The sequence below is a fragment of the Narcine bancroftii genome, chromosome 5 (genome assembly GCF_036971445.1).
Source record: "Narcine bancroftii isolate sNarBan1 chromosome 5, sNarBan1.hap1, whole genome shotgun sequence".
Lineage (NCBI taxonomy): Eukaryota > Metazoa > Chordata > Chondrichthyes > Torpediniformes > Narcinidae > Narcine > Narcine bancroftii.
Genome location: NC_091473.1, coordinates 191857521 through 191880237, shown reverse-complemented (window position 1 = coordinate 191880237; position 22717 = coordinate 191857521). Strand labels below are relative to the sequence as shown.

At 51.2% G+C, this 22717-nt stretch overlaps 1 protein-coding gene across 6 annotated transcripts in view; it reads right to left on the bottom strand.

The window, feature by feature from the left end:
• Nucleotides 1–7788: 7788 nt before the first annotated feature.
• LOC138764464 (semaphorin-4B-like) overlaps nt 7789–22717 on the bottom strand; it is a 124032-nt gene continuing 109103 nt past the window's right edge. For all 6 annotated transcript variants that reach the window (XM_069940418.1, XM_069940416.1, XM_069940417.1 and 3 more), the window contains 5 exons: nt 22236–22425; nt 21947–22062; nt 19139–19299; nt 18031–18137; nt 7789–9251 (listed from right to left, as the gene is read on the bottom strand). In XM_069940418.1, coding sequence (XP_069796519.1) covers nt 8671–9251; nt 18031–18137; nt 19139–19299; nt 21947–22062; nt 22236–22425 — 1155 coding nt within the window. In that variant the 3' untranslated portion in view covers nt 7789–8670. The remainder of the gene's footprint in view (nt 9252–18030; nt 18138–19138; nt 19300–21946; nt 22063–22235; nt 22426–22717) is intronic.

Here is a 22717-nt window from a genome sequence, read left to right as displayed (position 1 = left end):
CAGGACAAGCTGGCAAGCTTTTGGAAGATGGCCTGATCAAAGCCCTTGTGGTTCATGCAAGAAGAGAGGACTGGCTGGCTAATGTTTCACTTGGAGTAAGGGAAACAGAAAGGAACTCTGTGGCAACCTGAAAGAAAGAGGTTATCATCTGGGGAACCCTGATGGGGCAAGTTTCGTCAGCAAGACACTGAGGTGACTGAGGGAAGTACCTCAGTTGTGTAAGTCCTGGGACAACACATCTCTTTCTCCGAAAACCAACAAGAACCTTCCTGAGCAGTAACCATTTACCTTTCAAGCACCAAAGCGTGATGAACTTTAAACATGTTAAATTCTGTGCACAGTATAAGAATTGCCTGCAACCAGTGAACTTGGAGGAGTGAGAAGTGAGATTGGACTGTGAACCAAATAACTTTTCTGAACTTACACAAACATTGCACACACGTGCGCTTAGAATTAGGAGGGGGTTAAGTTAGGTAAAGTAAGTTAATAGTGGTGAGTTAACGTGTAATTCTGTTTTAAATACAACTTTCCAATCTCCCCTCATTCTTCTACACTCCAGGGAGGAAAAAAGTCCAAACCTGTTTAACCTTTTCATGTTCACTCAGTTCCTGAAGTCAGTGGGGACAGATCTTTAAATGCCAAGGGCCTCAAGAACTTTAACCAACCAATGGAGTGGGCGACAAAGCAGAGGACGATCTCATGGGAGTGAAGAAAATGTTCAGCAGGTCAGATAACATCGGGGGAGGGGGGGTGGGAAAGAGAAACAGGTAACATTTTGAGATGAGAAGTTCTCCAATCTCTCTGCACAAATGCTGCCCAACATCTTGAGTATTTCCTGCACCTTGTGACCGACTGATCACCGGCGTGTCTGCGGGAGATGTAATTTCCTTAACAGGCCCCTGAGGGAACAGATAATTTTCAGTCTAGGGTCAAAGAAACCATTCCGCAGACGATGCCATAGCCTTATCCCTCCATTCCAACCTGGCCCACTTGGAGAATAGTGCCTCATACACCAGGCTGCAGTTCATTGACTTCAGCTCAGTGTTTAATACGATCATTCCCCAGAGGCTGGTGGAGAAGCTGTCCTCGCTGGGACTCAACACGCCCCCTCCCCATAACTGGATCTTGGACTTCCTAATGGATCGGTAGCGGAAAATTGAGCACTGGCACACCTCAGGGCTGTGCACTCAGCCGCCTCCTGTTCAGGCTACTGCCCCACAACTGCATCACCAGATCCAGCTCCAACAGAGTCATCAAGTCTGCAGATGGCACGACAGTCGTCAGCCTCGTCACCAACAAGGATGAGTCGCTCTGCAGAGAAGAGGAAAATCTTTGTGATATGGTATGAGAGTTACAACCTGAATCTCCGCGTGGACTTCAGGAGGACCAGGAATGGCCACCCTCCACTACACATCAACAACTCGGTTGAACCAAGTTCCTTGGAGTTCACTTAACTAGTGACCTATCGTGGACACTCAACATCTCCTTACTGGTCAGGAAGACACAACAGCGACTGCACTTCCTGAGAAGACTGAAGCGGGCAAGTCTATCGGCCACCGTCATGCCAACCTTCTGCAGGAGCTCTATTGAGAACGTCCTGGCCGGCTGCATCACAGTGCGGGTACGGTCACTGGAGAGAAATGGATCACAGGCCAATCCACAGGACCGTAAAAGCAGCAGAAAGGATCACTGGAGTCTCCCTCCCCCTCAGTCGATGTGATTTACCAGGATCGTTGTCTGAAGAGGGGGTGCAAAATCATTGAGGACCCCTTTGCCTCCCCACACACAGCGTCTTTCAGTTGCCCCCGTCGGGGAAGAGATCCAGGAGGATCAGAACCAGCACCACCAGGCTGAGGAACACCTTCTTCCATGGGCAGTGAGAATGCTGAATGACCCAAGGAACTGCTCACACTGACCATCCAAGATGCTCATATTCATGAAACAACATTTATTTGTGTATATGAAATACTTGTCCTGGATATGTACTGTTTGTCTGTTTGTGTATTTTGTCTTGTTGTGTGTCTGCATGTTGTGCACCGAGGACCGGAGAACGCTGTTTTATCAGGTTGTACTTGTAGTCAGATGACATTAAACTTGACTTGTTCATCGATGATCTGTTTGTTAAAGGGCCGGGGAGAGGGTTTGCAATGTGATGGAGTTTTGTACAAACAGTGAAAATGGTTTCAAATGTAAAAGTCTGAAGTGAGAATCAGGCCAGCTCTGAGGGATCAGGAGTGTTTACTGGATGAGGAAAGGATGAAAGGAGATGATAGGAAAAATAATTAATGCAGTTTACCACAAATGTATATTGCTACTGTGCGTAAATGGCAAACAGGAAGCATTGACCAGCCAGGAATACCCAGGATGGTGGAGGAACAGGGAAAGCTCTCGTCTGTCAGCAGATTGGGAACAGGTCAGCATTTAGTAGGGGGAGGGGATGCAAGAGTTGATGTGGGAGGGGCTCTGAGGGAGCTCTGCACTGTGGGAGGGGCGGTGGAGGAAGAGCCACACAGTGGGAGGGGTGGTACTGAGTGAGCTCCACACTCAGGGAGGGGCAGCACTGAGGGAGCTCTGCACTGTGGGAGGGGCAGTACTGAGGGAGCTCCCCACTGTGGGGGGGGCAGTACTGAGGGAGCTCCACACTGTGGAAGGGGCAGCACTGAGGGAGCTCTGCTCTGTGGGAGGGGTGGTACTGAGGGAGCTCTGCTCTGTGGGAGGGGCAGTTCTGATGGAGCTCCCCACTGTGGGATGGGTGGTGGGCGAAGAGCCACACTGTGGGAAGGGTGGTATTGAGGGAGCTCTGCTCTGTGGAAGGGGTGGTACTGAGGAAGCTCCCCACTGTGGGAGGGGCAGTACTGAGGAAGCTCCCCACTGTGGGAGGGGCGGTACTGAGGGACCTCCCCATTGTAGGAGGGGCAGTACTGAGGGAGCTCCACACAGGGAGGGGCAGTACTGAAGGAGTTCCCCACTGTGAGAGGGGTGGTGGGCAAAGAGCCACACAGTGGGAAGGGTGGTACTGAGGGTGCTCTGCTCTGTGGGAGGGGTGGTACTGAGGAAGCTCCCCACTGTGGGAGGGGCAGTACTGAGGAAGCTCCCCACTGTGGGAGGGGTGGTACTGAGGGTGCTCTGCTCTGTGGGAGGGGTGGTACTGAGGGACCTCCCCATTGTAGGAGGGGCAGTACTGAGGGAGCTCCCCACTGTGGGAGGGGTGGTACTGAGGATGCTCTGCTATGTGGGAGGGGTGGTACTGAGGGTGCTCTGCTCTGTGGGAGGGGCGGTACTGAGGGAGCTCCCCACTGTGGGAGGGGCAGTACTGAGGGAGCTACCCACTGTGGAAGGGGAGCACTGAGGGAGTTCTGCTCTGTGGGAGGGGTGGTACTGAGGGAGCTCTGCTCTGTGGGAGGGGCAGTACTGAGGGAACACCCAACTGTGGGCGGGGCAGTACTGAGGGAGCTCCACACAGGGAGGGGCAGTACTGAAGGAGCTCCCCACTGTGAGAGGGGTGGTGTGCAAAGAGCCACACTGTGGGAGGGGTGGTACTGAGGGAGCTCTGCTCTGTGGGAGGGGCAGTACTAAGGGAGTTCCCCACTGTGGGAGGGGCAGTACTGAGGGAGCTCCACACTCAGGGAGGGGCAGTACTGAAGGAGCTCCCCACTGTGGGAGGGGTGGTACTGAGGGTGCTCTGCTCTTTGGGAAGGGCGGGTACTGAGGGAGCTCCCCACTGAAGGAGGGGAAGTACTGAGGGAGCTCCCCACTGTGGGAGGAGTGGTGGATGAAGAGCGACACTGTGGGAGGGGTGGTTCTGAGAGAGCTCTGCTCTGTGGGAAGGGCAGTACTGATGGAGCTCCCCACTGTGGGATGGGTGGTGGGCGAAGAGCCACACTGTGGGAGGGGTGGTATTGAGGGAGCTCTGCTCTGTGGGAGGGGTGGTACTGAGGGAGCTCCCCACTGTGGAAGGGGCAGCACTGAGGTTCTGCTCTGTGGGAGGGGTGGTTCTGAGAGTGCTCTGCTCTGTGGGAGGGGCGGTACTGAGGGTGCTCTGCTCTGTGGGAGGGGTAGTACTGAGGGTGCTCTGCTCTGTGGGAGGGGTGGTACTGAGGGTGCTCTGCTCTGTGGGAGGGGTGGTTCTGAGAGTGCTCTGCTCTGTGGGAGGGGCGGTACTGAGGGTGCTCTGCTCTGTGGGAGGGGTAGTACTGAGGGTGCTCTGCTCTGTGGGAGGGGTGGTTCTGAGGGTGCTCTGCTTTGTGGGAGGGGCGGTACTGAGGGAGCTCCCCATTGTAGGAGGGGCAGTACTGAGGGAGCTCCCCACTGTGGGAGGGGTGGTACTGAGGGTGCTCTGCTCTGTGAGAGGGTTGGTACTGAGGGTGCTCTGCTCTGTGGGAGGGGCGGTACTGAGGGAGCTCCCCATTGTAGGAGGGGCAGTACTGAGGGAGCTCCCCACTGTGGGAGGGGTGGTACTGATGATGCTCTGCTCTGTGGGAGGGGTGGTACTGAGGGTGCTCTGCTCTGTGGGAGGGGTGGTACTGAGGGTGCTCTGCTCTGTGGGAGGGGTGGTTCTGAGAGTGCTCTGCTCTGTGGGAGGGGCGGTACTGAGGGTGCTCTGCTCTGTGGGAGGGGTAGTACTGAGGGTGCTCTGCTCTGTGGGAGGGGTGGTTCTGAGGGTGCTCTGCTTTGTGGGAGGGGCGGTACTGAGGGAGCTCCCCATTGTAGGAGGGGCAGTACTGAGCGAGCTCCCCACTGTGGGAGGGGTGGTACTGGGTGGGCTCTGCTCTGTGGGAGGGGTGGTACTGAGTGTGCTCTTCTCTGTGGGTGGTACTGAGGGTGCTCTGTGGGAGGGGTGGTACTGAGGGAGTTCCCCACTTTGGGAGGGGAAATACTGAGGGAGCTCTCCACACAGGGAGGGGCAGGACTGAAGGAGCTCCCCACTGTGGGAGGGGCAGTAGGTGAAGAGCCACATTCTGGGTGGGGTGGTACTGAGGGTGCTCTTCTCTGTGGGAGTGGCGGTACTGAGGGAGCTCCCCACTGTGGGAGGGGCAGTACTGAGGGAGTTCCCCACTGTGGGAGGGGCAGTACTGAGGGAGCTCCACACTCTGGGAGGGGCAGTACTGAGGGAGTTCCCCACTGTGGGAGGGACAGTACTGAGGGAGCTCCCCACTCTGGGTGGGACAGTAGGCGAAGAGCCACACAGGTGGTACTGAGGGTGCTCTTCTCTGTGGGAGGGGTGGTACTGAGGGAGCTCTGTTTTGTGGGAGGGGCAGTACTGAAGGAGCTGGCGGTGCTGAGCTGCGACCTCTGCTACTCTCCTGCCCCCTGCTGTTATCCACATTCACCAGAGTGTAACATAAAAGTCTGCAGTCACTTTCAAAACACGGATCTCAGCCGGTCTCCCAGTGTCCATAGGAGGAAAAGATACAGAGATAAATGTTGACCGACTTTTTCCAGTGAGGGTTGGTGTGATACAAACCAAGAGGACATGGGTTAAGGGTGAAAGGGGTATTTGAAGGGGGGGGGCATTGCTCAGTCTTATGCCCCAATAAATTTACACTGGGCAATGAAGATTTTGCTTCCTGAACACTTCTGGGTGTATCCTATGGAAATTAGGCTGCTGATCACGAAAATCACCTTAACATTTTTCTAGATCTAACCTATTTTTGTGATTTCCTGTCATATCTTAAATCTTCTAGTATATTGCCCACAAAGCAAGCTATTTTGGTTTAAGTGTGCCTGGGCATGCACTCAGTGCAGGTACTATGCAAGTGTTGTCTTTGGCCTGGGCACGCTTGGTCAGGAAAGATGCAGACAGGCTATAACTGCAGCTCACATGTACAGAGGCTGTGCATTACGTTAATACAGATTGAACACATGTTGACGCACATGTCCTTCAGGCAATAGCAGAGTGAGTGTACTTAACAATAGCATTTATTGTCTTCAGGAAGATTCAACACTGCAGAAATGTCTCGTCAACGTTGCAACAGCTGCAATACATTCTGTTACATTTGTGGCGAGTTTAGCTTGAGGCTCAAAGACTCAGCAGACTGCTCTTATTAAGAAAGCCTATGAGCTCAACTTCTTTTGTAAAATCGGTGACCAAGACAGAGCCTGGGCTCCTCACATTTACTATGCAGTCAACCGGAGAGCTTGGCTCAGAGAGACATTATGCATAAAAGCGAATTGAATGTTTCTCCTATTTCCTACGTGATACAGCAAATCTGAAATTATCTTTATGCTCAGTTTGAAGTTGTCCATCATAATCCCCAGTTTTCCTTCAGGAAGCAACTGTTTTGAAAAAAAAACAATGTTCATTGTCACGTTGGGTGCAGGCATGGATGCTGGAGGGCCTTCTCCTGTTCCTTGCAGTATTAACTCTTGGTCTCCCTCCGCCGAAGCCGCCTGGCCTGCGAACAGTTCTTGCATCCTCTGGTTTGATTTCAGAATCTGCAGTGTTTCGTCTTTTCCGTGAACCCTTGCTACCGCACCTCCTCCCTCATCACCGTTCGGGGCCCCAAGCTGTCAACATTTCCCTTGTGAATCCGCAGAGGTCAGCTGCTGCATCCGGTAGCCCCTGCTGTGGTCTCCTCTCCACCGGAGAGACTGGATGCGGACTGGGAGATCACTTCGTTGAGCACCTTCGCCCCATCCACAGCCGTGACAGCGGTCAATCGTTTCAATTCTGCGCCCCACTCCCGCGTCGACACGCTCTTGTCCATGACTGTGTGCGCTGCCCAGCCAAGATCACCCCGTAAATTGAAGGAGCAATACCTGAGCACTCTCCGATCGGATGGCATTAACGTCCAGTTCCTGCTAGCCCGTTCTCCCTCCCTTCCCCTATCTGACCCTGCTTCCCCCCACCCAATTATGTTTGGGTGACTGTCTTCATTTTGCTCATATCTTGAATGAGGATTCAAGCCCAAAACGTGTCTACAGACTTCCATGTTTTCCAGCTGACCACCAACATAGCGCTTCAGAGGGACTAGCTGGAGGTGCAGACCAGCCAGTTTTCTGTCATGCAGACATAGGCCACTGATGAAGATGTTTACATCAGCCAGAAACCAATGCGACACAGATATGGAAGTTTAGCCATTGAAAAAAATGGTGGCGGCCGCGGACCCGGGGAGGGCGGGGAGAGGAGACACAGCGGTACCCCGCGGGGTTCCTACACCCAAATCCTGACGGCCCTGCACTGCCCGTTGAAGGAGTCGACAGTGGTTTATTTTAAAATCCCGTGACTGCGGGTTTTGGACTCAGATGGGGGGGGGGGGGGGGGGGTGTCCTGCAGTGGCCGCCACGGACTCCTGGGGAGTAGAGGACCGGAGCAGGGCACCAGTCACTGGGAGGGGAAGGAGAGATGGCAGCAATCCAGCGAGGGGCTCTTTGGCCGAGGGACCCACACAGGCTGTCGGCTTCTGGAGGCGAGGAATCCATGCCGGCTGCGGTCAAAGGACTTGGACCAGGCTTCTTGCCGACTGAAGGGGAACCGGGATGCCACAGGGAGTCGAGGGCTTCCCGATCGTGTCGGACGATCGGATCTGGAGCTCGGATGGTTTGAAGTCTGTGTGGCAAATCCATCGACACACAGCAACTCTGGGAAGGTGGGGGAACACGCTTTAATACTTCCCTTTCTCCGACTGTCAGGGGTTGCCGCGCAATTTCTGCTGATGTCGAATTTTTGCCTTAAAGCAGACTAGACAGATTTATGTAATATTACACCTGCTTGACGATAAAGGAATCTTGAATCTTGACACTAAATGCAGATGTTGAGCATTGAATGAAGAACAGATGTAAATACTGTTTAATTCTGCGGATCTTCAACTTTGCAGATATTGACAAGGCTTTATTTTTCAAATTACTTTTTGGTTGTAAGAAATTATTAGATTACGTTACTTTTACAAAAATAGTTGGGTTCAATCTGACGTTTCACAAAAAGGTATCGGTTGCCTGGGATCGGAGCCCCCTCTCCCTCCTCCTGTTCCCCTCCCACTCCCCACTGAAGTGGGTGAGCCAGGCTCCAGACAAAGTCAACCATCCACTCACCCACCCCAGACTGTGAGGTGGTCGCTGTCTCGACAGCAGACGCTGTTTCCCGCCCACCACGTAGTGGGCGAGAACAGTCGGGAGGAAAGCCTAGACCGGGACCATCTCATTCATCGCTGCTCTCTCTCTCCCTGTTCACAGACCAGGCTAGATTCGGCCTTTGGAACACCTCTGATACCCACCCCCCCGTTCCTTCTCCCCGGTATATCACCGCTCTCTATGTCCACAGACCGGGCTTAAGTTTGGCCTCCAGTTCCACTTCGGTACCCCCATTCTTTCCTTGGTACATCGCTGCTTTCCACATTCCTGGGAGACCAGAGCGGGGCAAACTCGGCCTCATGTAACCCTTCGGTGTGCCCGCTGTTTCCTAGGTACGTCACCGCTCTCTCTGTCCACAGACCGGGCCTCTGGTACATAACCACTCTTCCTGTCCCCAGACAGGGGCAAGCTCGGCCTCCAATCCTCCCCGTTACGTCACCGCTCCCCCAGTCCTCAGACTGGGTTTAAATTGGGCCTCCGGTCCCCCCGTTCCTTCCCCGGGAGACCAGACCGGGGCAAACGACCTCCATGTTACCCTCCGGTACCCCCGTTCCTTCCCCAGGACATCGGCTCTCTCCCCATCCCCGGGAACCCACATCTTTAGATGTTCCCTTGGGCGTGCGGGTCGGACGGGGGGCCATTGTCCCGTTGACCCGCGCCCTGAACCCGGTCGAGTGCCCCGTCCACCGGGCTCTTGTTCAAGGGCGCCGTCTCCAGCTCGCTCTCGCTGATCCCCGGCACCTCCGGGCATTGCCGGACCTTGCTCCTTGCCCTCAGGTTGGAGCAGTGTCGGCGCAGAGCCAGGCCGGCTGCCAGTAGCACCAGGCAGGCCAAGGCGCCACTGACTGCCATCAGCTCCTTCCAGTAGGTGTAGCAGCCGGTCCCACTATCGCCCAGCCAGATGTCGGAGATAGGAGGCGGCGGACATGCCCCGGCCACCCTCAGCGAATAGCTGCTCACCAGCACCCGGAACCCGTTCTCGGTGGCCCAGCACTGCCACAAGCCCTGGCGATCGCTGGTGGCAGCCAGCACGATGCCCCTGGGCTGCTGGCTCGCCTCCCAGCTCTGCACCTCCCTCCCGCCGTGGGTCCAGCTCGTCTGGGCCAGCCGCGACTCCACCTCGCATGGCAGGGTGACGAGGGCACCGAGATGCCCCATCTTCTCCACCGTCCCCGCCGGACCTGCGGGAGGGAGGAGACACACAGAGCGGTTAAGACACAGAACCAGGCGGTCACGCCCCCTTCGGCGCATCCACCCCACCCCAGTTGGAGGTCCCGCCAGCTCTAGGTCTGCTTCTAGTGATGACATTTCCACATTGTCTATCAGAGAGCGCCGGAAAAGATAAACCAGGATGCAGCCAGCAACGCGCACACTCCCTCCGACTCTTTCACACACCCACTCCCACTCCCTCTCTCTCTCACACACACTCCCACCCACTCTTTCACACACACACACATTCCCACCCACTTTCTCTCTCACACACACTCCCACCCACTCTCTCACACACACTCTCTCTCCCACCCACTCTCTCCCACGCACACTCCCACCCACTCTCTTTTACACACACACTCCCACCCACTGTCTCACACACATTCCCACCCACTCTCTCACACACACTCCCACCCACTCTCTCTCACACACACACTCCCACCCACTCTCTCACACACACTCTCTCTCCTACACACACTCCCACCCACTCTCTCTCCCACACACACTCCTACCCACTCTCTCTCACCCACTCTCTCCCACGCACACTCCCACCCACTCTCTCTTACACACACTCCCACCCACTGTCTCACACACATTCCCACCCACTCTCTCACACACACTCTCTCACACACCCACTCCCACTCACTCTCTCTCACACACACTCCCACCCACTCTTTCACACACACACATTCCCACCCACTCTCTCACACACTCTCCCACACACACTCCCACCCACTCTCTCTCACCCACTCTCCCACACACACTCCCACCCACTCTCTCTCACACACACTCCCACCCACTGTCTCACACACATTCCCACCCACTCTCTCACACACACTCCCACCCACTCTCTCTCACACACACACTCCCACCCACTGTCTCACACACACATTCCCACCCTCTCTCTCACACACACTCCCACCCACTCTCTCACACACACTCCCACCTGTCATGATAATGAATATACATGAGATGTATGCAGATAGAGGTTGAGCTATTAATCTGACCGGCGGTCAGAGGGCATCCACACAATGTATGCAGGCGCGAAATGATGGAATAATGGAAGCAGAGAAATAAATACACGCCGATGTTCAACGGGTAAATCATGTGTTGATGGTGCTATCAATTTCACATTTCGGGCCACAAATGTGACATTGGCGACGAGGAGAAACATTTTGGATTTTGAATCCGTGGCTTTGAGCTGGAACATTTCAACATGGCAGTCACTGGAGCTGAATTTCTAGCACTTCGCGGTGTTCCTCATTTTGACCCGACGGGCGATGCAAGCACTGTAAGCGTGAAGTGGAAGGCATGGCTTGAAGAGTTCGAAGCTTACGCCGACAGTCGTGGCCTATTTCTCGATGGGAGTACGGCAGAGCAGAAAGCGCAGCGGAGGGCGTTACTTCTCTTCACCGCAGGACCTGCAGTTCGGGAAACTTTTAAGACGCTTTCGAATACTGGAAAGAAGGAGGAATGCCAGAAAGCTGTAGATGCATTGAATGCACACTATGTGTTGACACCGAATGCCACATTTCAACGCCATTTGTTTCGCAAAACAAAACAGGAAGATGGGGAAACAGTCGCCCAGTATGTGACGAGATTGCGACAACTGGCTGTTGGATGCAATTACGTGGCAGCTGATTTGGACAACCAGTTATTGGATCAAGTCGTGCAGCAGTGCAGATCAGACAAACTCAGAAGGCAACTGCTGGAAAAAGGGGGTGAGTTGAAACTTGCCAATGCTTTAACAATGGCTGCTGCATTAGAGGCTGTTGAGGGGCAATTTCATACCATGAAACTGAAAGACAACTCAAGCCAGCCCAGTAAAGACAAAGTTGGTCAACAAGTAAATAGGCTCTCGCATAGCCATAGCCAGCCAAGAAATATGCCGACACGTGACTTGGAGTGTTACAGATGTGGAGACAGAGGTCATTTTGGAAAAGACCCATGCTGCCCAGCAAAAGGCAAAGTTTGTAGAAAGTGTGGAGGTAAAGACCACTTTGCAAAGAAGTGCAAAAGCAAGTCAAATGCAAACCAGAATGGGAAGACTACAGCTTCTAAGGGCAAAGCTTGGGGGAAAGGAAAGTCTCCTGGAAAGAAAGGCAATTATGGATAGAGAAAGCAAGGCACTATTCACCATATAGAAGGTGACCCAGAAAGTGACGATGATGACGACAACCAGGATGGGCAGAAATACTATCAGTTTACATTGAATGATGACCATCTCTAGAAAGCCCCAGTGATAATTGGTGGTGTGACAGTTCCGGTCATTGTAGACTCAGGCAGTGACAGTAATGTAATTGACCGACATTTATGGGAGAAATTGAAAAAAAAAGATCATTTGTACGTCAAAGAAGTGTTCAAAGAATCTGTATCCATACACAGCGATCAAGCCATTGCAGACCATTGGATGTTTCACTGCGACTGTTGAAGCTGGTGACAAGCACACTGAAGCAGAGTTTGTTGTCATAGACGAGGGGAGAACCATTGCTGAGTAGACGCACGGCACAAGATCTGGCAATACTTCATATTGGAGCTCGTATCAATTCAGTTCAGTCATATGAGGATATGAAGCAAGAATTCCCCACAGTTTTCCAGGGAGTAGGAAAGCTGAAAGGTCGACAACTAAAGCTAGCAGTGGACAAAACGGTCAAACCCAAGGCACAACCAGTGCGCAGAACCCCACTTTGACTTCGTGGGAAAGTCGAGGCCAAAATCAAAGAGTTGATTGAGCAAGACATTATTGAACCTGTAGAACATTCAACGCAATGGGTCAGCCCAGTAGTGATCGTGCCCAAACCAAATGGTGACATGAGACTGTGTGTTGATATGAGGATGGCCAATGAAGCTATAATTCGAGAATGACACTCCATACCAACAGTAGAAGTACTCCAGGAGTTAACAACCAGTCAGGTGTTCTCAAAAATCGATTTAAAATGGGGCTATCATCAACTAGAGCTCGACCCAGAATCCAGGGACGTGACAACATTTGTGACTCACTGTGGATTGTACCGGTACAAGAGGCTATCGTTCGGCATCAATGCAGCTCCTGAGATCTACTAGTACGAAATCCTTCGAGTGATTCAAGGCATTCCTGGAGTCGCCAACATTTCTGATGACATCATAGTCCATGCGGCTACACAGGAAGAGCATGACAGACGGTTGAGGCTTGTGCTATCCAGACTACAGGGGGCAGGCCTGACTGTGAATGGAGACAAGTGCCAGTTCGGTGTCTCAGAGATGGACTTCATGGGACACAGGCTTACACGGGAAGGACTGAACCCAGCTGATGCCAAGGTGAAAGCTGCTGCCGATGCACGTGAACCCCAGAATGCAACGTAGATGAGGAGTTTCTTGGGATTGGTCAATTATTGCGCAAAGTTCATCCCTAACTTTGCTACACTGGCAGAACCATTGAGGAAACTAACCAGGAAAAGTGTACCATTCCATTTTGGCCCTGAGCAGAAGGAAGCATTCACAGCTCTGAAACAAAGTCTGACAAATGCCGATACTCTTGGGTATTATGATCCAGATGCACCAACCAAAGTCATAGTGGATGCTAGCCCTGTTGGTTTAGGAGCCGTGTTGGTCCAGACGCATGATGAGGGACCAAGAATCATTGCCTATGCCAGCAGATCTTTGACAGACATTGAAAGGAGATATTCTTAGACAGAGAAAGAAGCACTCGGACTTGTATGGGCCTGCGAGAGATTCCATGCATATTTGTATAGCATTGAATTTGAACTCATCACGGACCATAAACCATTGGAGGTGATCTACACCGCCAGGTCCAAACCGTGTGCCAGTATAGAACGATGGGTCCTCAGACTCCAATCGTACAAGAACAGAGTAGTCCACATTGCTGGGAAAGCAAACATTGCTGATCCGCTGTCCAGATTGTTGAAAGATGGATGCCCACAATCCAAGTCAGAACTGAGGACAGAAGCAAAGAGCTTTGTATGCTTTGTAGCTATCCACTCGACACCGGGAGCAGTGACGAGGGAAGTCGAGAGAGAGTCCGAACATGACCCAGAACTCATGGAAGTTAGAGAAGGTATCCAAAGTGGACAATGGGACAAGTGCACTCACAAGGCATATGTTCCCATTAGAGATGAACTTTGTTGCATCGGGCAGTGTGTGTTGATACCACAGAGGTTGAGACCGAAGATCGTATCATTAGCTCATGAAGGATACCTAGGTATTGTTGGTACCAAGCAAAACCTCAGGAGTAAAGTATGGTGGCCAGGATGTAATAAAGACGTGGAGAAATTCGTCAAAACCTGCCATGGATGTCAACTCACAAGTAGGAGTAATTCCCCAGAGCCGATCCGGAGTACGCAACTCCCGACAGGACCGTGGATCGATGTAGCTGTTGACTTTCTCGGACCTTTACCAACTGGCAAGTCAATCATGGTAGTGGTGGACTACTACAGCAGATACTATGAGTACTCTGTGATGAGGTCAACGACCACTGAAAAAACGATACAAGCATTGGCAGAGATCTTCGCGAGACGTGGATTGCCTGTTACGCTATACTCTGACAATGGTCCACAGTTCATCTCAGAGACATTTGCTGAATATATGAGGACCACAGGCATCCACCATCACAAAGTAATTCCTAAATGGCCACAAGCCAATGGAGAAGTAGAGAGACAAAATCAGTCCATCAAAAAACGACTATTGGCAGGACAGAACTGGAGAGAAGGATTGCTATCCTATGTAGCTGTCTATCGGGCAACCCCTCATGCAACCACAGGAAAAAGTCCAGCAGAAGTACTCTTCGGGAGGAAAATACGCACAAAAATGCCCGAACTGAAGGAAATCAGGGACGATCAGGAGCTGAGGGACCACGATGCTGAAAAGAAGGGGGCAGCAAAGCTGGATGCAGACTCGAGGCTTGGGGCCAGGTACTCAGACATCATGCCTGGAGATGATGTTCTTGTGAGGCAAGTGAGTGGTGGTAAGTTAGACACACCTTATTACCTTAAGTCCTTATTACCATCATCCCTACACTGTTGTATCCAGAAGCGGCAGTATGGTGACAGTCAGGTCTCCAGCTGGAGTCCTCTACAAAAGAAACATGTCTGGTGTCAAAAAGTATCAATCGAGAGCGGCACCGAGTGAAGTGGTTGGAAATCCAGTACGAGTTGCTCAACCTGAGGGACCAGACGACGTTCCAAAGGTAGTTACCAGTTTTCCTGATGAAGTGGCCAGAGTACCAGAAACACCAGAGGCCGTAGCGAGCAGTGTTTCCGGTGCTGAGGGTGAGCAACCAAGTCGTGACAGTAGCATTGCAGGAAGGCTGAGACGGGACAGGAAACCACTTAAGCGATATGAAGATTTTGTGCCATATTTCTAATCGTGCCCGCATTATCACGAAAGTGAAAGTTTGTGATAGTTGGAATGAGTTTCAATGAAGAAAATAAAAAAGTGCATTGATTTGGTGGAAGCGCAGTAATGATAGACACCAAGGAAAAGTGGAAATGTGTGGTGATTGTGAAAAAAAAAGAGAAATAATGTAAAGGGTGTGTGCTGAATGCTGCCCTTGTGAAACACGCAGTGAATGCGTATATGTGGATGTCAGGAAGGAAACCATCGCGAACCCCGAGAAAGAGACCTTTGCGAAGTTGTGCTATGATTACCTGGATCATCACTGTTTTGTTGTGTTTAGCGTTATTAGAAAAAGAAAACTGTGCGCCGAACATTTATTTTATACTTGACGCGGTTTGACTTTGGACCATCAGTAGCAGTAACCAACAATCAGAAGTATTTTGATGCAGGAAGAGGAATGATAATGGGAATGTTTGGACAGTGATTTTGATAAATACATCATAAAGTGCATGTATGAGTGCTGTAAGAATTGCATTTTTGTTTTGGTCGACTATTTGGTATTAAATTAAAAAAAACAAAAAAAATGTATAATTTTAAACGTGTACATTTTGCATATGAGGTGACCATTGCTTTAGTATAACTACAGAAGAAATGTTGAGCCATTATATTACATTTGGTTATAACATGGTTATGTTACATTTTGTGAAGGGGGAATTTGATGTTGCTTTTGTTGGTTGGAAGGCAGAAAAATGCTATTGATAGTGTTAAAGTGTTTGCATTTATACACTTAGATTGAAAGGTTAAGACATAAAGATATAAAGTTTATTTCCGGTGAAAGGAGGGATGTCATGATAATGAATATGCATGAGATGTATGCAGATGGAGGTTGAGCTATTAACCTGACCGGAGGTCAGAGGGCATGCGCGCAATGTATGCAGGCGCGAAATGATGGAATAATGGAAGCAGAGAAATAAATACACGCCGATGTTCAACAGGTAAATCATGTGTTGATGGTGCTATCAATTTCACATTTCGGGCCACAAATGTGACACCACCCACTCTCTCTCACACACACTCCCACCCACTCTCTCTCTCACACACACTCCCACCCACTCTCTCTCTCACACACACTCCCACCCACTCTCTCTCACACACACTCCCACCCACTCTCTCTCTCACACACACTCCCACCCACTCTCTCTCACACACACACTCCCACCCACTCTCTCACACACACTCCCACCTATTCTCTTTCATACACACACTCCCACCCACTCTCTCTCTCACACACACTCCCACCCACTCTCTCTCACACACACACTCCCACCCACTCTCTCTCTCACATTCCCACCCACACACTCCCACCCACTCTCTCTCTCACACACGCTCCCATCCACTCTCTCCCACACACACTCCCACTCACTCTCTCTCACACACACATTCCCACCCACTCTCTCTCTCACACACACTCCCACCCACTCTCTCTCACACACATTCCCACCCACTCTCTCACACACACTCCCACTCACTCTCTCTCACACACACCCACCCACCCACCCACTCTCTCACACACACACACTCACATGCACTCCCACCCACTCTCTCTCTCACACACTCCCACCAACTCTCTCTCACACTCCCACCCACTCTCTCCCACACACACTCCCACTCTCTCACTCACACACACTCCCACTTTCTCTCACACACACACACACTCCCACTCTCTCACACACATACATACACACACTCCTACTTTCTCTCACACACACACTCCCACTCTCTCTCTCTCACACACACGCACACACTCCCATTCTTTCTCACACACACACTCCCACTCTCACACGCACACACACACTCCCATTCTCTCTCACACACACTCCCACTCTCACACACACTCCCACGCATACACAAACTCCCACTCTCTCTCTCACACACACACACGCACTCCCACTCCCTCTCACACACACACTCCCACTCTCTCACATACACACGCACACACACTCCCTCTTTCACACACACACACATTCCACTCTCTCTTACACACGCACACACAAACACTCTCACTCTCTCACACACACATGCACACACAAAAACCCACTCTCTTGCACACACACACACTCCCACTCTCTCTCACACACACACATACACATGCACACACACTCCCACTCTCTCTCACACATTTCCCTAAACACTCACATAAAGTTACACACTCACACTCCCTATCTCTCACACACACACACTCCCACTCCCACTCTTACACACATACACACTCTCTCACACACATAAACACACTCTCTCACACTCCCACTCTCTCTCACACACAGACTTCCGTAAACACTCACTTAAGGATACACACACTCTCTCACACACACTTATATTTGCACGCTCACACATGCACTTCCATAAACACTCACATAAAGATACACACTCTCTCTATCTCACACACTCTCACGCACTCCTACTCTCTCACACACACACATACACACTCTTTCACACACTCCCATTCTCTCTCTCACTCTCACTCACACACATGCATTTTCTCTCACACCCTCCCATTCTCTCTCACACACTCCCACTCTCTCTCACACACACACCATGCATCTATACACACTCACATACACACACATAGCCAGACTCACACACAGAAACACACACATACATACACACTCACATACACAAACACATTCATATACATAAAAACACATTCCATAAACACTCACATAAAGACACACATAAAACACACTCTCTCTCACACTCCCACTCTCTCAAACAGACACTTAAATGGACACATATTTTCACACTCACATACATACAATCACAATCAACTCATGGATACTTCATATACACACTCACATACTTTAAAATAATCACATACATACTCATGTACACACAAACATTCACCAACACACACTCACAGAGACTTAGAGACACACACACACAGACACATACATAGACACAAGGAGATACACACTTGCACATTCAGATACACAAACACAGACACACACACCCCCACATGCATATACACACTCACATACACACACATAGCCAGACATTCTTGCACACACAGAAACACATACATATGCACACACTCACATACACAAAAGCACATTCACACACACAAACACAGATGTACACATAGACATATAAGCACACAGACACACACAGACATACACTTCAGCCTATAAACACACAGACACACACAAACACAGACACAAACACACACACATACCCAGATGCACACCCGACATCTATTACCCATGCACATAGCCAGACACACACCCACACACCTATGCACACACAAACATACATCCACACACACCAGATACACACATTACACCCATTACCCATGCCCACACGCACATACCCAGCACACACCCACATACAGAGCCTGTCTCTTTAATCCAGCTGAGACGAACCAACCTTCAGCGCTTCCCTTGGGTACCAGCATCCTTGGCCTGGGCCTCACAGGTGGAGGTGGGCACACAGTGGCTGCATCTGCATTCTCAATGTCCTGAATCCACTCCCGCCTTCAAAAGAAGTAAAAGCTTCAGATGGAAGGTGTCTTAAAGAACTGACCTGAAAATAACTAATGCAGCGTCTGTCATAGTGAAGGGATGAGAGACGAGAGAAGGTGGCAATCCATGGAACCTGCAGTGGGGTCCATGGTCAGTGGCAAATGCATGGTGATGGAATGGAAAAGAGAGAGAGAGAGAGAGAGAGAGCGAGAGGAAGAGAGAAATGGAAATAAAGAAAGAGAGAAAAAAAAGAGGGAAAGAAAAAGGTGAAAGGGGGGCCTGGTTAATGTAGCGGTTAGCTCAATGCTGTTACAGCACCAATGAACGGGGTTTGAATCTGCTGCTGTCTACATGTTCTATGTCTGCATTTGTTTCCTCTGGGTGCTCTGGTTTCCACCCTCCATTCAAAACGTACGGGGGTGTAGACTGATTGGATGTAATTGGGCGGCACAGGCTTGTGGGCTGGAAGGGCCTGTTGCCGTGCTGTATGTCTAAATTTAAATTTAAGAAAGACAGTGAGAGAAAAAAAAAAAGTGTGGGTGAGAGTGGGTGACTGAGTGTGGTGAGACAACCAGAGCATTGGGCCGTGTGCCCATGAGCCTACTGCAGGGGCCGATCTCTGTACCTGCAGGAAGACCATCTGGGAGGCTGACTCCACCTGGCAATCACTGACCTGTATATAGACTTGAGCCAGCCCCTCTTGGACCAGTAACACACATGGAGCCATTGAGACTATTACTGGTGCACAATAGAGTTTAAGTGGATTAAAGCCTGTAGTTCAGTCTTTTCTGTGTTTTGTGTTTGCTTGCTGCACCACAGTGTGTGTGTGTGTGTGTGTGTGTGTGTGTGTGTGTGTGTGTGTGTGTGTGTGTGTGTGTGTGTGTGTGTGTGTGTGTGTGTGTGTGTGTGTGTGCGTGCGCGTGTGTGTGTGTGACATGACCCCGGCCTGAGGCTGCACAGTCAAGAATGGTGTTTGAGCTGACGCTGCTGCCCCAAGCCTGCAGTACACCCACCAGTTTACTTGGTGCCTGGTTTCCTTGCAGGCCAGGTCACTCTTGTCCCAGGCGCAGTAGGGATCTCTGGATAACACACATTCCCCACAGCTAGAGTAGGCACTGCAGTTAGACACTGGGACCTGTAGAACGCTCGTCGAGGATCCAATGTAGAGAACTCCCTGGAACAGGTGAGAGAACACAGTGGATTGCCAAAGACACTAATTCCCAAAGCACAAATATGAAAAAGAGACCACCATAAGACCATGTTACAGGAGCAGAAATAAGCCGTTCAGTGCATTGAATCTGCCCCACCATTCCATCAGGAGCTGATCCATCAAGGTAGATCAGGTTTCACATGGATCATGCACCTCAGAACACAAAACCAGACATTCTTCCCAGGTATCCTGTCATGTACTTCACGGGCAAAGACAGCATAGGTTACACACAGAGTGAAGCTCCCTCCGCACTGTCCCATCTCACACTCCCAGGGTCAGAAACAGAGTGAAGCTCCCTCTACACTGTCCCATCATATACGACCGGGGTCAGACACAAAATGAAGTTCCCTGCACACTATCCAGTCACACACACCCAGGGTCAGACACAGAGTGAAACTCCCTCCACATCGTCCCATCACACACTCCCGGGGTCAGACACAGAGTGAAGATCCCTCCGCACCATCCCATCACACACTCCCAGGGTCAGACACAGAGGGAAGCTCCCTCTACAAAGTTCCCATCGCCCACTCCCAGGGTCAGACACAGAGTGAAGCTCCCTCCGCACCGTCCCATCACACACTCCCGGGGTCAGACACAGAGTGAAGCTCCCTCCGCACCGTCCCATCACACACTCCCGGGGTCAGACACAGAGTGAAGCTACCTCTGCACCGTCCCATCACACACTCCCGGGGTCAGACACAGAGGGAAGCTCCCTCCACACCATCCCATCACACACTACTGGGGTCAGACACAGAGTGATGCTCCCTCCGCACCGTCCCATCACACACTCCCAGGGTCAGACACAGAGTGAAGCTCCCTCCGCACCATCCCATCACACACTTCCAGGGTCAGACACAGAGTGAAGCTCCCTCTACACTGTCCCATCACACACTTCTGGGGTCAGACACAGAGTGAAGCTCCCTCTACACTGTCCCATCACACACTTCTGGGGTCAGACATAGAGTGAAGCTCCCTCTACACTGTCCCATCACACACTTCTGGGGTCAGACACAGAGTGAAGCTCCCTCTACACTGTCCCATCACACTCTCCCGGGATCAGACACAGAGTGAAGCTCCCTCTACACTGTCCCATCACACACTCGCCCCCCATGAAGGTGACAAAGGTGCTGATGTTTAAACAATCACAATGATGGAAAGGGCGTATAGACTGGCTGGAGTTGGTGAGAGGCACAATTTTGCAGTGGGTGGATCCACCACCTCACATCTCCAGTGATCCAGCTTCGATCCCAACCACCAGTGCTAATTGTGTGGTGTTTGCATGCCCGCTTTGTCAATGGCTGGCTTTCCCTGGGAGCTCTGTCTTTCTCCCAGTTACCAACGATGTGCTTGTCAATTGGTTAATTGGCCACAGTAAATTGTCCTCGGGGTGTGTCGTTAGAGTCGGAGGAAGTTAGTGGACAGGTGAGAGAGAGAGAGAGAGAGAGAGCAGGCCACAGAAAGGTGTGGGAATGGGATTGATAGCGTTCTTCTGAGTGCTGGCATCGCCTTGCTGGATCAAATGAGTGTGGTAGATCAGAGGGATCTGGGAAAACAGATACATAATTCCTAGAAAGTGGCATCACAGGTATATAGGGTTGTAAAGAGAGCTTCTGGCATACTGGCCTCCACATAGGAGTTGGGATATTGTACAAGGCATTGGTGAGGCCACATTTAGTGTATTGTGTGCAGTTTTAGCCACCTAACTACAGAAAAGACATCAATAAGATAGAAAGAGTACAAAGATTTACTAAGATGTTGACAGGACTTCAGGAACTGAGTTACAGGGAAAGGTTAAACAGGTTGGGACTTTATTTCCAGGTACGAAGAAAAATGAGGGGAGATTTGATAGAGGAATATAAAATTATGAGGGGACACAGTAAATGTAGGTCGGCTTTTCCCACTGAGGGCAGGTGAGATCGAGACCAGAAGACATGGGTTAAGGGGAAAGGTTCTGGGGGAACGTCTTCACACAAAAAGAAGCAGGAGTGGGAAGAGCTGCCTGTTGAAGTGGTGAATACGGGCTCAATTTTCACATTGAAGAAAGTTTTGAACAGGTACGTGAATGAGAGGGGAATGGAGGGCTATGGACTGGGTGCAGATCAGTGGGACCATGGTACCATGGGAAATCTGATGCTTTTCTACTTCTACTATGGACTCGCTCTGCAAGACCTGCTCTAGTCACCAATTACATCATAAGCAGGCCCAGGAATCAGGCTACTTAAATTTTTTTTTTTTAATTTAAATTTAGGCCAGGTAGTAGGCCCAACTGGGCCCATGAACTTGTGCTGCCCAATTGCACCAAGTTGAACTACAAAAGGTGGGGAGAAACTGGAACACCTGGAGGAAACCCACACAGGCACAGGGAGAATGTACAAATTCCTTATACAGTGCCAGATTCGAACCTGGGTCGCTGGCACGGTAACAGTGTTGCACTAACTGCAAAGCTGAGACCTGCACCAAACGCAGGCTCTCCCCCATTGGTGGCAGTGTGTGTGGTCTCTGCTCTCAAGACTTAGGTGGAAAGAGAGGGACATGGGGACGGCGTTCTTTCACCTATGATACCTCGTCAACAGCTCAGCGTAGGGGGATTGCCGGGGGAAGGATTGCTGACCTTTGTGGCCGAGAGCTCAAGGCTGTGCACTTGATGCGGGCTAGGGAACAGCTGAATCTCCTCCACAATGTGAGAGACGTTGTTCACACACAGAGCCTTGTGCAGGAAACCACGGTCTGATGAAGCAAAGGGCAGAGTGTTAGGCCACGGCTGTTCCCTCTCCCCTGCTCTCTCTGTCTCCACCACTATTCTGGTTGCTCTATCAACCCCCAGGGCCAGAAGCCCCCCAACCTGACCTATTCACTGGATTCCCTGTCCCACCACAGCCCCCAGGAGAAGAAATGTGTACCTGTAATGAGGAACATCACTCTGTGCATGACTGCGTTCACTGCAGCCACACTGTCCACTGCGATCTTCACGTAATTCTCCCGCACTTTGGTTAGCTGTGGTCGGTGACCAATGGGGTGCACCACTCCGTCCATGAGGAAGAGGTCCTTCAGTAGGTTGAGGGTAGAATCTGACGAGCGTCCTGTGTTACACTGCAGCACCCGAGGACACACAGGCATGAGGAAAGGAGAAGCTAACATGCAGAGCTCCCTCCCCTATGTCCCATCACACACATCCGGGGTCAGATACTGAGTGAAGCTCCCTCCACACCATCCCACCACACACCCCTGTGGTCAGACACAGAGAGAAGCTCCCTCCGCACCATTCCAACACACACTCCAGGAGTCAGACACAGAGTGAAGCTCCTTCCTCACCAACCCAACACATACTACTGGGGTCAGACACAGAGTGAAGCTCCCTCCACACTGTCCCCTCACACACTCC